This window comes from Solanum pennellii, chromosome 8 (genome assembly GCF_001406875.1).
Source record: "Solanum pennellii chromosome 8, SPENNV200".
NCBI lineage: Eukaryota > Viridiplantae > Streptophyta > Magnoliopsida > Solanales > Solanaceae > Solanum > Solanum pennellii.
In genome coordinates this window covers 60,443,872-60,457,790 of record NC_028644.1, presented here as the reverse complement: position 1 = coordinate 60,457,790, position 13,919 = coordinate 60,443,872, and the positions used below count along the sequence as shown (strand labels likewise).

At 33.0% G+C, this 13,919-nt stretch overlaps 2 protein-coding genes and 1 long non-coding RNA gene across 3 annotated transcripts; 2 read left to right on the top strand and 1 right to left on the bottom strand.

The window, feature by feature from the left end:
- The first annotated feature begins 3,331 nt into the window (after positions 1 to 3,331).
- On the top strand, positions 3,332 to 7,441 carry LOC107026823 (E3 ubiquitin-protein ligase AIP2). The gene is made up of 5 exons (XM_015227912.2): positions 3,332 to 3,643; positions 6,045 to 6,270; positions 6,384 to 6,586; positions 6,723 to 6,938; positions 7,046 to 7,441. The coding sequence occupies exons 1-5, from the start codon at positions 3,503 to 3,505 to the stop codon at positions 7,193 to 7,195; spliced, it is 936 nt and encodes a 311-aa protein (XP_015083398.1). The 5' UTR covers positions 3,332 to 3,502; the 3' UTR covers positions 7,196 to 7,441.
- A 1,535-nt stretch (positions 7,442 to 8,976) lies between these two features.
- On the top strand, positions 8,977 to 12,696 carry LOC114078322. Its single transcript, XM_027918940.1, has 4 exons — positions 8,977 to 10,860; positions 10,940 to 11,887; positions 11,977 to 12,132; positions 12,213 to 12,696. The coding sequence occupies exons 1-4, from the start codon at positions 9,004 to 9,006 to the stop codon at positions 12,447 to 12,449; spliced, it is 3,198 nt and encodes a 1,065-aa protein (XP_027774741.1). The 5' UTR covers positions 8,977 to 9,003; the 3' UTR covers positions 12,450 to 12,696.
- A 35-nt stretch (positions 12,697 to 12,731) lies between these two features.
- Positions 12,732 to 13,370, bottom strand: LOC114078323. The gene is made up of 2 exons (XR_003579936.1): positions 13,218 to 13,370; positions 12,732 to 13,129 (listed from the first exon to the last, which is right to left on the bottom strand). It is a non-coding gene; the product is annotated as an uncharacterized LOC114078323 (long non-coding RNA).
- Positions 13,371 to 13,919: the final 549 nt, after the last annotated feature.

The window sequence follows — 13,919 nt, the reverse complement described above, 5'->3', positions numbered from 1 at the left end:
TTATTTTTTTTATATTAAATATATATGAAATGATAACCATATAATTATTAATTGTTTTGAGTAAATAAATAAATAAAAGCTAAATGGATAATAATAAACATATATATATATATATATATATATATATATAAAATTAAGAAATATTAGTTTATTTAAATAATATATGTAATATATATATATATATATTTTTTTTAACAATCAAAAATAAACTTTTCTAATAAAAAGTATATTTATGTTGTTTATTTTTATATCTTTTAAATAAACTTAATGAAAATAATAAAAAGTCAAAATATATTTAATTTAGATTGATAAAATTATTTATGCTCTAAAAATTGGTGTTAAACTTAAATTCGGTCAAAATTACGTGTCTACAAAAAATATTCCCCAATTTTAGTTTATTGTTTAACTTTACCCTCGCCGTTAAAATAAAGTTAAATTTACCCCTTCCGTTATTAATTTCACCATAATTGCCCCTTATTTAACGAGATCTCCAAAATTGACCCCAATTATTCGAATTTTTTCAAAAAATCCATATTTCCTATTTTTAATCCAATGCCCCAACCTTTTAGAGGATAAACCATTTCTCTTTTACCCATTCTCTCAAATTTTCATACAACCCATTAACTTCTCCTCCATTGTTCCTCATTTCTCCTTCCTCCATTGTTCTTTATTTTTTAAATGTATATTCAGAAGAACGATGGGATGCATTAATAAAGGATGGGAGGTTGTAAGTAGAAAAATCAGTAGTTGTTTGAAAAAGAAAAAAGGGATTGAAGATAGAGACAACAACATAGCTGAAAGATGGGAGATTTTGGATATTAGAGTTGATTAGTAGTTTTAAGTTTTTGCCTCAGAGATTCAATCTTTGGTTCTTCATGTTTCAATGAGGATGATGTTGATAAATTCCAAAAGGGTATACGAATTTAGTGTGTGTTAGTAATTTTTGCCTCAAAAGATTCAATCTTTGGTTTTTTACACTTTGTTCTTCTTTATTATTTTTGTCTCAAGAATTCCTTAATGAGTTATTAAAAAATTCATTAGGTTCAGACAGGGGCATATAGTAATATTATGAGGATTAAATTTTGAACTGAAAAGTTTAAAGATTTGTTCTTTAATGAGTGGCAATGGGTAAATGGAAATGAGTGTATGGTATTGGGTTAATCAGGTTATTTCTTAAAGGGGTCGAGTTATCGGGTTAAAAATAGGAATAATTTTTTTTAAAAAAAGAATTGGGTAATTGGGACAATTTAGGTCATTTTTGGGGATTTCGTCAAATGAAGGGTAATTTAACTTTATTTTAACGGGGAGAAATAAATTCAACTTTATTTTAACGACGAGGATAAAATTAAATAATAAACGAAAATTGAGGGACATTTTTTACCCTTTTCCTTTGAAAAAATACATAGAAGGCCCCTAAACTTGTTCACTGAATAAAGTTGAATGTTGAAACTAGAGAAAAAGTAGATTAATAGAGAAACTTGTTTTTTTTAGGAAAAATTACATGAATTAGTACATTTTTAAAAATAATTACTGATCTTATCTTTTTGTTTATTATCATTTATAGCAATATTGTGATAAATCTGTAATATGTATTAAAAGTGAATTATGTATGCAATATATTTGAATTATAATTATTTTTGAAATATCTTATGTTTGTTTGGTAAAAAATTGTCGCATTGTATTATAAGTATATTAAAATGTGTGATAAATGCATTATCCGTCATTAAAACTTGTATTATATGTGAATAATAAATTGTTCTTTGTAATATGTATTAAACTTATATTTTAAATTAATTAAAAGTGATCAAGTGAAAAAAATATTATTGCTATAATGGTAAATATTTTTTTATTATAGTATATTCATATAAGTTTCCCTTTTTTTATTTTATTTTGTGTGACATCATATGATCTTCAAATAAAGACTTTAGAAATTTATGATCTAAATTAATTCTTAGATAATTATATAGCGTAAGTCATTTTATTAAGGGTAAAAGAATAATTTTAACATTAAGTTTTTCTAATTAAAATAAAATAACATTCTTTTATGCAATCAACTAAAAAAAGAATGTTACATCAACTAGAACGAAAGATTATTTGGACCAAAAATAGATTCAATTTAGTGGGGATGTGTTTGTGATGATGGAGAATATTATTATCTGAAAAAATAAGTTGATTTTTCTTATTTATATTTTTGTGTTAGGATAATGAATAAATAAAATTCTAAAGTATTAATATGTAATCTAATTAAAAATAATAGGGATGTGAGGGGGTGGTATGTGTGGGCCTTGGAGGTGGCGGATGGTGAGATGGTCAAGGAGTAAGGGGATCATGGGAGTTGGATGGGTGTTCGATTTTTCGATTTATTTTATTAAATTTTGATTTGATTTTTTGGTTTATATATTTATTAAAGTGTGGATCGTATATTAAATTAAACTAATAAGATTTGGTTTTTTCTATTTTGGTTATGTTTAATTTGATGTTTTTAAAACAATTTTTTTGATGTTAATAAAAAATAAAACCAGGACAAAGTTTAAGTATAAAATACATAAAAAAAAAAGTTTAAAATATGTTAAATAATGATGTATCTTGTCATGGAACACTTATTGTACTAACTAAAAGATTATATTTATTTTTATCAAGAACATTGTGCGTCCAACTACTTCTCGAGAAAAACAAGGAAGAAGACAAGTTACTTTACATAACGTACATGATAAAAATATGTTTTGATTTCCCTTGAAAATTAATATCTGAAGTTAACTATTTAATTATACATCTGTTGCTACTTTGAGACCCTTGCACCAAACACCATATCAAACTTTTAAAAAATAACATCGTCAACAAACCAAAAAATTGAAGAACCAAAATCAAAGACCCAATTAGTTTGGTTCGATTCAGTTCGATTTTTTTTATTTTTTGATACTTATGCTCACCCTAGGTGAATGACAGAATACCATAAAATATAAAATGTCACTCCAAAAGTTTAATTCCCTACAAGCTCACTAAGAAGGTGTTTGACTTAGCTTAAAAATTGATTTTCAGGCCTGAACAATATTTGAATATTTTAAAAACTTGTTAAAAAAATTTAAAAATTAAAATTTTTATATTTTAACTTAAAAGTTATTTGAAGTTTGATTTTTTTTTTAAATATTTTTTTTAAAGCTAAACCAAATGGGTCATTTTTTTTTGTTGAAAACTTATTTTTATGGACAAAATATTTTCTAAATTCTTTTTATGTAACTAAACATAAATTATTATTATTTTTTAAAGTAATTTAGCAAAATGTTCCATGTGAAAACATAAGAGTTACGGTATTTTGATTCTCGTGTAGCATAAAAGGGAGGATGAAGACAAACATGACCCGAAAACCCGATTTGAACGTAACCGGTTGATTTCCTCTTCCACAAGATATCAGCTGCGACCAACAACATATACATATAAATCTATGGCAATGCAAATGCAATAATCCAAAGGTTTAATTGAATTAAGCAAATCAAAAGCAATAATGGAGGAAGAATTAAAGCAGAAGATTCAAGAATTGCAGAAGCAATTAGGGAAGAAACAAATGTTTGAGGAAGCTGTATCCTCTATTAGATCGCTTCTTCTTCAATACTATCCTTCTGCTTCACCATCTCTTCGTAATTCGGTAACTTCCCTTTTCTGGGTTTTCCTTTTTATTACTCATTTATGTATTATGCACTTGTTCTTTTTTTTAAAAAAAAATGGTTTTTGGTTTACCCAGCTAATGAATTCCTTCAAAAGAAACCCAGAAAAGAAGAAATGTTGATTAATCGTTTTCTTTTTGGATTTTCGCTTCTGCTGCTGGGAATTTTCATTAGTAAATTGAGTATACATAAGTTTGGATAGCTGTAAAAAAGTAAACTTGGTGCGAGTTTCACTTCTTCGGAGCTGAAATTTTGAGAAATGAGAACAGTTTGCTTTGAAAATTAAATGAGATAATTGAGGAAATGTGTATGCCATAACAATTTTAAGTAATTGATTGTGTACATGGGCCTGTTCGGAGCTGAATTATTGAGGATAGTTTGGTTGAGGACTGGAATATATGCCATAACAAATTAAACACATAATTGATAACCAAGTGAGTGGAAGGAGTTTCATTGAAACCCCTTCGAAAAACTACACGAAATGTATAGAGTTAAAACAACTTCTTATTTATATATAATAGATGACTGGATGTTGAATCCTCTTGGATTTTTTCGTGTTGTTGCTTTTTTATATTTTGCAACCCCTTAGTAAAAAAATCTTGGTTCCGCCTATCCAAGCCTTGTTTATGGAATGTGGAGTACCTTTTTCTAGTGTTTGGTTGGACATAAACTTGGTCAAATGTAATATCAGCATTTGCCGGGATGGGGGAATGTTGATTGCTGACACCTGATGACTTTATAATTAGCAAATAGTGGAAACAAGGTTTACATGGTGATGTGGTGCAGGATTAGAACGAATAGTGGTAGGTGCTTATGTGAGTTTTTTTTCTCAAATTGATGTGAAATGGTTTTGCTTCGACAGCTTAGTAATCAAACATTAGAAAGTGATATCACCTAGAAGGTTCTTTTTATGTACAACATTCACCCTTGTGATAAGCTGGGCCTAAAAGATATAGATGATGAACTAGGTTGTTGATTTTAGTCTTATTTTTTAATTACAAAAAAACGAGACAGCTTATCTACAAAGACTATTCTGTGCTTTTTATACTTTCCAATTGATTAAGCTACCTCGTATACTATGACGCAGAGCCATTTTGTGGCCTTTATGCTGCGTGCAATACCCCCTTGACATTAATAGGGACTTTTTCTTTCTAACTACTAGATAGTTTAGTTCCCAAAAAATATCACCATGAAATTAAACAATTGATCTTCTTGAAAAGAGAATTCAAAATAGGTCAATCCACGAAGGGAACTAGTCCATAACTCCATATATTCTTATTATTAATTAACACAGAAGTGAGAGTAGTGAAAATGACCAGCATATTGCTATATATTAGGGAGATCCTCATTTACGGGGAAGGGTTTGTATTCCTTGTGAAATACATTAACTTAGAAAGTGGTTTAGTATAGGCTGGTTAGTAGCTGCTCTATCTCTGTGCCTGGTTCTTTTGTTAAGCACTTCTTCACCCGTTATTCTTTTTTGAGAGAGAGTTTACAACAGAAGATGTTGATAATTGATTATTTAACCCCATATGTTCTTACTCTTAATTTGTTCTTAGTCACAAGTAAATGATTCTTGGAATTTGTGTGCTAATGTTATGAGGAATATAGCTTCTTCATTTTGTCCGTAATAGTCATCAAATATCCATGCTAGAATATTTTAGGGAAACTTACTCTATCAAAGCTTTATATCACCTTTACCTCACCTCAAAGCCTTCAGGTGGGAGGAAGATTCAAACATGCAAAATGTCATTTCCGTCATGTTATATGGTAACCAGTGAATGACATTAGCATGCCCATAGTCATCTCATTGTTTATTGTTAGAGTGGATAAAAGTCTCAAATTGGTTGGGGAATGGATTGGTGATCTCCTTATATGAACTTGGGCTATCCTCCCCTCATGAGCTAGCTTTTGGGGTTAAGTTAAGACTAGGTGTCATATCTTTGCATGGTATCATAGCCAGGTCCATCCCCGTTTGGACTCCCAGTCCACGCTTCAGTTGGGCCTGGGTGTGAAGGGGGGTGTTAAAGTTCTCACATTGGTTGGGGAATAGACTAGTGGTCTTCTTATATGAACTTGGACAATCCTCCCCTCATGAGTTAGCTTTTGGGGTTGAGTTAGGCTCAGGTGCCACATCTTTACATATATGATTTAGTTTGCTTTATATCTGTGTAAGTCTTTTTCTCATCACGAACTGGAGACGATGATTTGGAAAAGGAACTGCACATAGGAATTGACAAGGCAGTATTAAGTCGTCGTTAAGTGCCTTTACTTACCTAAGAGTTGTCAAAAAATGTAAAAAAGATTTTTCACAAGTAATTTTACTTGCATAGGAAGTTCTATTACTACTGAATAAATCTGAGTGATTCCAAATGCTTGCAGTTCTATTTGGTTGTATGTCGGGTTGCCACCATTTTAAAAACAAGATACACAATGCCTGGATTTTGGAATGCTGGGCTTGGGCTATTTATTGAGGCTGAGCACCTGGTGTCAGGGTCGGCTGAGAAGAAGCATTTGCAGAGTTGCATTACTCAGGCACGAGAGCAGTTAGCTGAAGTACAGAATGAATCTCAGAATACAACATCAACAGAAAATGGCTCAACTAGAAGTACTCATATGACCTCTTTATGATTTTTCTCTTAATACATCGGTCATGTGCCCCCTATTGCTACAAGTATACCAACAAAATTGTTGCATATTTATCCTATTATTTTGATTCAGGATTCCTTTTTGAGGGGCATCTTACTGTTGACCCTGAGCCTGAGCAGCCTGCTTGGCTCGAACAGTCTCATCTTCTCACTGCTGCTGCAGCACTTCTTGGTGGTGAATCCTCTCAAGGTGATCCATCCAATGTTAACGATACGGAAGGTGCTCGCAATATACTCGAGCAGTTGGTTGCTAGACTAGATAATATAATACCAGAGGTATCTCTAGTTTTACTCTTTTCCTCGTATTAAACACAACTGTAGCCTGTAGTTTTTCAGTCAGTTGAGAAGCAATATGTCAAGGCCAAAACAATTTAGCTTGAACTAAAGACGTTTCTAATTTGTTCTATTTAAGATTCTGGATGACGGTCCTTCTGCCCCGAGACCACCACCTGCCAGTAAACAAGTTGTGGCAAACCTCCCAGTTAATACTGTCACAGATGAGTTGTTGACGCAGCTTGGTGCAGATGCGGAGTGTGCAATTTGCAGGGAGGAGTTAGTTGTAGATGACAAGATGCAAGAGTTGCCCTGCAAGCATATGTTTCACCCTCCTTGCCTGAAGCCATGGCTGGTATGAAAATGAAACTTTGTTGTACTTATCGTATTTTTGCCATTGTGATTTGTTCCATACAATAACAACTTCCAAGTCTTCATACATTCTCACTATACGTTTAACAGGATGAGCACAACTCTTGTCCAATTTGTCGGCATGAATTGCTCACAGATGATCATCACTATGAGAGCTGGAAGGAGCGAGAAAAGGAGGCGGAGGAAGATAGGAAAGGGGCTGCTAATGCAGTTCGTGAGGGTGAATACATGTATGTATAATGCACAATACTCAAATGGATCGAAACTGCTGCTTGTCTGCTTTTGCTGACCGCTGCGGAGGGGATTACCAAATTTCTTTTATATATTTAGGATAAATCTCTCTTTGGATTTGTAATAATGTATCAAAACTTTGCTGCTTTTGAATTACTAATCTGAAGTGCTTAAACATTCAAGAGCAAGCCATATATTATATGGATTATACAGTAATGATTTTTCAGGATAATGAAGTGACTTTGAGGGCTATAATTAAAGGGGTTCAACATCTATTATAATTTATATAAAAAATAATAATTTTAATTATGTATAAACAATAGAAATTTCAGGGATTCGAATGATCCTACGTAGCGATATACCAAGGGGCTTGTAAACATTTCATTTACCAGAATATTGATACTCTGTGTCTTTCCTTTCAACATTTTTTAGTTTAGATCGATATTTTGGTCAAACATAGTTAAGCAAAAATTTATATAGCCGATTTTGAATTGTAGGATGGAGGGCGATGGAATTGTATAATATTAATGGTCATACTTTGACTTCTGGATTTGGTCTTGGCATAGTTATTTGAAAATATCTATGAGAAATACTTGTGTTTTTTGTAACTAAATATTTAGTTGTGCGTGATATTTATGTTAAGCTAATTAAATTTTTGTACATGTTCTTGAGAGTTTGATTATAGTTAAATTTTTGTATATGTTCCTGAGAGTTTTATTATAGTTTGGCAAAAGTATTCATTATCCCCCTGAACTTGAAGCTTTTTATACAATGTACACCTAAACTTTATTTTGTTTTAATTACCCCCCTAAACTTGCTTATTCATCCTACACGTACAACTTTTCCGTCCACTCAATATGATCGTGTCTACACGCGCATGACACGTACATAAATAATTTACCACCTAGATAAATAATTTGCCACCTAGATAATTATTATGTTACCTAGATAATACCGACCTTCAAATGTAAACTTCTGAAAGAAGCTTCTCGATTTTCTCTGAACCTCTCTTTGATCTTCCCTAAACCTATCTTTGATCTTCCCTAAACCTCTCTTTGATCTTCCCTAAACCTCTGACGAAAGTGTAATCGACAAAGTAACGAGTAGATTTGTGCCATTAGAGAGTTCGTGAAGTGTTTGGTCGATTTTCTCTAAACCTCTCTTTGATTTTCCCTAAATCTCTCTTTGATTTTCTCTAAAACCTCTCACAAAAGTGTAATCGACAAAGTAACGAGTAGATTTGGCAAGTGTATTCGACAAAGTAACGGTAGATTTGTGCCAGTTACAGTTCGTGAAGTGTTTGGTCGTTTTTCTTTGGATCTTGTCTGAAGTTGTGTCTACAAGTAAGTGATTATCCACTCGATTTCGCGTAGTCTTGATGTATTGTTGTCTGTTTTCTTTACTTTCTCATACATATTTTGCCTAATTTGCCTATTTCGTTTAACGTTTCGCCATAGTTTCCGATTGAGTTTTCGATTAGGGGTCTAATACTTTTCAACTAGAATTTTCACTTAATGAATGTATTATTATGAAGCTTTTTACCTTATTCATGCATGAAATTTAGGCTTTTTGGTAAAATTAAGGTTCTAAGTATTAGGGTTTCTGGTATTGTTAAATGGTGGGGTATTTTATAATTGGCAGCCTTTATAATTTGTTTAAGTATATTGTGTGGGATGCCTATTGTATGTTGTTGAGTAATACATCTACTATCCTAAGTACCAATTGTTGCTTATATTTTGGTTTTATTATATATGTTTCGATTTTGTTGGTTGCATTGTACAATATACTGATTATTATTGTGGTTATAGGTTGACAGTATGACTAGTAAGTACCTCAATTTAAGGTTCAAATTTGGGGGTATGTTGGTGAGTGAGGTAGGTCCAGTATATGTTGGGGGTAGGACTGCATATGTAGACAATGTGGATGAAGATCATTTATCAATTCCTGAACTTGCAGATTATGCTAAGTCTTTTGGGATTAGTAAGTTAGGAAAAACATATGCAGCTCCATCTCTAGGGGGTGATTTGGTGGAATTGAAAAATGACATGGACATTTGTAGCATGGCATTATTTATGCATGATGGGGACACAATAGATATTTATGTGTGTGATAACACTATTCTGGATGATGTGGGTCCCAGTGAAGGTCAAATTAGTCAATCTTTAAGTCAAGTGGTTGAGTCTTTTAATTCACATGGGGAATCTCTAACTGCACAACCAAAAAAATCAGATCTAGGTTTAGGTTCCTCTTCTTCCTTTCCAGCTACTGAAAGACTTGAAAATGATGGGATTGCAAGGGTCGAACAAGAATGCCAACAAGAAAGTGATGATGATTATTCTTCAATAGATTGGACTGATACTGAAGAAGAAGTTGAACCAACTATCCAACAAGGAACTGAACCTTCTATTCAACAAGAAGTTGAGCCAACTATCCAACAAGGAACTGAACCTTCTATTCAACAAGAAGTTGAGCCAATTACCCAAGAAAATGCAGAGGAAGACATAGACAGTGATTCTGTCTGTTCTGACCAGTCTATTGACTATGGTAGTGATGTGCATGAGGAGTTGAGAATTGTTAAGGAAGATGTGAGAAAACTTAGAGAAAGTAGGAGGAGAAAGAAGAAGGAAAAACCAAAAGGTTTTTTAGGTGAAGTTGGATTTGATGAAGGGTATGAGGATATTGAAAAAGGGAAAAAGAATTTCAAGGGTAAGCTAACAGAGGATGAGCCATACTATGACAGTTCTGACTGTGATAGTTTTCAAAGTGATGAAGAAGAACCTGTTTCTGATGATGAACTTGAAGGAGGGAGTTTAAGGGGGAGAAAGAAGAGTAATAGGGTGGTATATGATTCTTCTTGTGATATTGTAATATGGCAGTGTGGTTTGATATTTGAAAGTGTAAAGCAATTTAGAGAGGCAGTTACAAAATATGCTATAAAAAAAGGAGTTGAGTTAGATAAGTATGTGAATGAGAGTACTAGAGTGAGAGTGAAGTGTAAAAGTGGTTGTCCATGGCTGTTGTATGCAAGCAAGGAAGGAAGGAGTGAGAACTTTACTATCAAGACATACAATCCAAGGCACAAATGTACCAGGACAACCAATAATATTTTGTGTAATTCAAAGTTCTTATGCAAGTATCTGAAAGATAGGATTATTTCTCAACCTAGTATAAAAGGGTGGGAGATACAAGAATTGGTGAGGAAAGAGTTGAATGTTCATGTAGGCAAGGCAGTTTGTTTAAAAACAAGAAAAATTATTTTAAAGGAAATTATGGGAGATCATGTGGCAGAATTTAACAGAATCCTAGACTACAAGGATATGTTACTCCAAACAAATCCTGGTAGCACTTGTGTTGTGAAGCTTAAAGATTCAGAATCAGGAAATGGGATGAAACAATTTCACTCTTTTTATATTTGTTTTGATGCTATGAAAAAGGGTTTTCAACAAGGATGCAGAAGATGTATAGGGCTAGATGGGTGTTTTCTAAAGGGAATTTGCAGGGGTCAACTTTTGGTAGCTGTTGCTAAAGATGCAAACAACCAAATGTATCCAATAGCATGGGCAGTCATTGATACTGAAAGCAAGTTGACATGGAAATGGTTCATGACCATTCTGAAAGATGATCTTAATCTAGGAAATGGTTCCCAGCTAACTATCATTAGTGATATGCAAAAGGTAATTGAATATCTTTCTTTTGTTTATGTTTCATGTAATGGCTAAAATTTAACTTGCTTTTTTTGCTTTGCAACTACAGGGACTAATAGCTGCTGTAGATGAACTATTTCCAGAATGTGAGCACAGAATGTGTGCTAGACACATATTAGCAAATTGGTCACAAAACTTCAGAGGCTTAGAGAGAAGAAAGAAATTTTGGGCTTGTGCTAGATCAACATTTGAGGCACAATTTAAGTACAATATAAATGCCCTGTCCAAGCTGGGAATAGGTATTGTTGAATCCCTTATCAAATACAACAAGGAGACATGGTGTAAAGCTTTTATTCAAACATTTTCAAAGTGTGATAGCATAGATAACAACATGGCAGAGAGTTTCAATTCTTGGATCTTGGGACCTAGGAACAAGACCATTGTAACTATGTTGGAAGAAATTAGAGTTAAGGTGATGAGTAGAGTGAGTAAGTCAAGAGCATTTGCTGAAACATGGACAGATGGAATATCTCCAATGGCAATGATGGTATTCAATACAAATGTAACAAGATCAATGCAGTGCAACATTGAATGGAATGGTGATGTTGGATTTGAAGTGTTAGAAGGGGTATACAAGCATACTGTGAACTTGGGTCAACAAAAATGTAGTTGCAGATCATGGGAATTAAAAGGTATCCCATGTGCACATGGTATAGCAGCAATGAACCACTTGAACATGGATGCATCACAAGCAATATCTAGTTGGTATAGAAAAGACACATATATGAAGACATATTCTCATTTCATTCAACCAGTCCCAAACATGGAAATGTGGCCTGAAAGTAGAAACCCAATGGTTGAACCACCTGAGGCAAGACAAATGCCTGGTAGGCCACCAAAGAACAGAAGAAGAGAAATTGGTGAAGTGAGAAAAGCTGGAAAGTTGCCAAGAATGGGGACAGTAATGACATGTTCACTTTGCAAAGGACCAAATCATAACAAGAGAAATTGTCCAAAAAATCCTAAACCTAAGTCTACACCAACACCCACTCAAGAGGTACATTCATATTAATTTGCTTTTATAAATTATGTTAGATTACTTATTAAATTTAATGTCTTGTTGTGTTCTTTTTCCAATCATATTAGTCCACCACTGGAAAAAAGAGGGGTAGAGGTCATTATGAAAGAACAAGCACCAGTAAGACTGGTACAAGAAGAGGTGCAGGAAGTGGTTACAAGAAGAGGCCTAAAGTTGTTGGACAAGGTGTATTTGTTGCTGATACTGGATATACGTGTATTAATGTAAGTGTCTTATAAACTGTCAAAATTATATTTGTCTTCTAAATGTGAATCCCAAAATAACTATGTAGTTGATATTGCAGCAAGGATTGTCTAGCAGAAGGAGGGTTAATACTGGTGTGGTGAGTTCTGCACACGTGACAGGTGATATTGGTTTTAAACCTACCAAGGGACTGAAGTGGAAAGGCAAACAGGCCATGACTCAAAGACAACTTCAAGTCGAAAGTGTTGTGCGTCGTATTCAAACCAGATCAAAAGCTGATGGCATTCAAACAAGGTCACAAGCCAAAGGAAAATCACTCTCAAAGAAAACTTCTTAGTTGTGTGGTTGTGGTGTCCAACCAAACTTGAAATAGTGTTTTATGTGGTTTTATGTGTTGATGAATCTATGGTTGTTCAAACAAACTTAAAGTAGTTACTGTTTTATGTTTTGCTAGTTAACTTAAGTTATTGTGGTTGTTGGTTGGTGCTTGTGTGGTTATTCAACTAACCTTAAAGTAGTGATTGTTTTATGTTTTGCTAGTTAACTTAAGTTATTGTGGTTGTTTGTTGAAACAATGAAACACTATGATGCTTCTTTTTTATGATCAAGAAAGCACTAGTTATGTTATGTTTGTTGCCTTCATGTTATTATTTCATGGTATCATAGTACCCATTACATGTAATTGTATTGATCAGCAAAAACAGCAAAAACATACATTAATAGAATACCAAACCAAACTAATCCACAAAATGAGTTCCTAGTTCTGTTGAACAAGGAACACCAAACCAAACTAATAACAATTGCATTAAAAAAATTTCAACGACACACTAAATAAAAGAACAATATCACATTGCATATCAAACTAAGACCCAAAATCAGTTTCAATATCCATTTGCACTTGAGTTGTTCTTCTTGTTTGTTGGTTTTCTTCAACAAACCCAAAATTACAATATTCGCTTGGGTCGGAAATTCAGGATCATACCAATCGAAAAACTTACAAGAATTTCGAAATGAGGACTGCATTCATAAAATCAAAGTTAAAAAAATGAAATTGCATAATACGAACTTGTCAAATAAAAAGCAAAAAAGGAGTAACAATACATACCCCATAGTGTCTACAACCGAAAAATCTACGTCCGGGATTGTCATTTGTCCATGAAATTTTCAGAATTGGAGGAGCCCCACATAAACAAACAAGTCTCCTGCTATTGTTCATGAATTTAGCAATAACAATTAAAACAAAAAAAGTGAGAAAAATCTGAAATTTGAAAAAGGGAGAAGGGATGAAGAAGAATAAATAGGTAGAGAATAGAGAGAAAAAATCTTAAAATAACCCAAATATTAAAGAAAAATAGATTTTTAGTAATATTACCGTTGTAACTTTATGATGTGGCAAAAAATTGCTGTCTCACGCGCCGTCTAGAGTTTGATTTCAGTTTCTATGCCAGGTGGACGGAAAAGGTGTACGTGTAGGATGAATAAGCAAGTTCAGGGGGGTAATTAAAACAAAATAAAGTTTAGGTGTACATGGTATAAAAAGCTTCAAGTTCAGGGGGGTAATGAATACTTTTGCCTTATAGTTTTGAGATACTTAAGTTTTTCTTCAATTATAGTTCTGAGATACTTTTAAGGCTCAAAAGTACTCCTAAATTATCGGAAACAATTCATATTTATCCTTAAATTATATTTTGGCTCAAATCTATTATTTCCGTCAAACTATTGGATCAAAAGTACTCTTCTTATTAACGAAAGTTGTTAAATGTCATGTGAATACATTGCATGTCACATAAGCACCAATAGATTCCAC

Excerpts from the sequence above, each read along its gene's own strand:
- LOC107026823 (XM_015227912.2), top strand. The coding sequence starts at position 3,503 with ATGGAGGAAGAATTAAAGCAGAAGATTCAAGAATTGCAGAAGCAATTA. Across the intron at positions 6,271-6,383 it reads AGAAAATGGCTCAACTAGAA|GATTCCTTTTTGAGGGGCAT; the intron begins GTACTCATATGA and ends ATTTTGATTCAG. Across the intron at positions 6,939-7,045 it reads CTTGCCTGAAGCCATGGCTG|GATGAGCACAACTCTTGTCC; the intron begins GTATGAAAATGA and ends TACGTTTAACAG.
- LOC114078322 (XM_027918940.1), top strand. The coding sequence starts at position 9,004 with ATGACTAGTAAGTACCTCAATTTAAGGTTCAAATTTGGGGGTATGTTG. Across the intron at positions 11,888-11,976 it reads CACCAACACCCACTCAAGAG|TCCACCACTGGAAAAAAGAG; the intron begins GTACATTCATAT and ends CAATCATATTAG. Across the intron at positions 12,133-12,212 it reads CTGGATATACGTGTATTAAT|CAAGGATTGTCTAGCAGAAG; the intron begins GTAAGTGTCTTA and ends TTGATATTGCAG.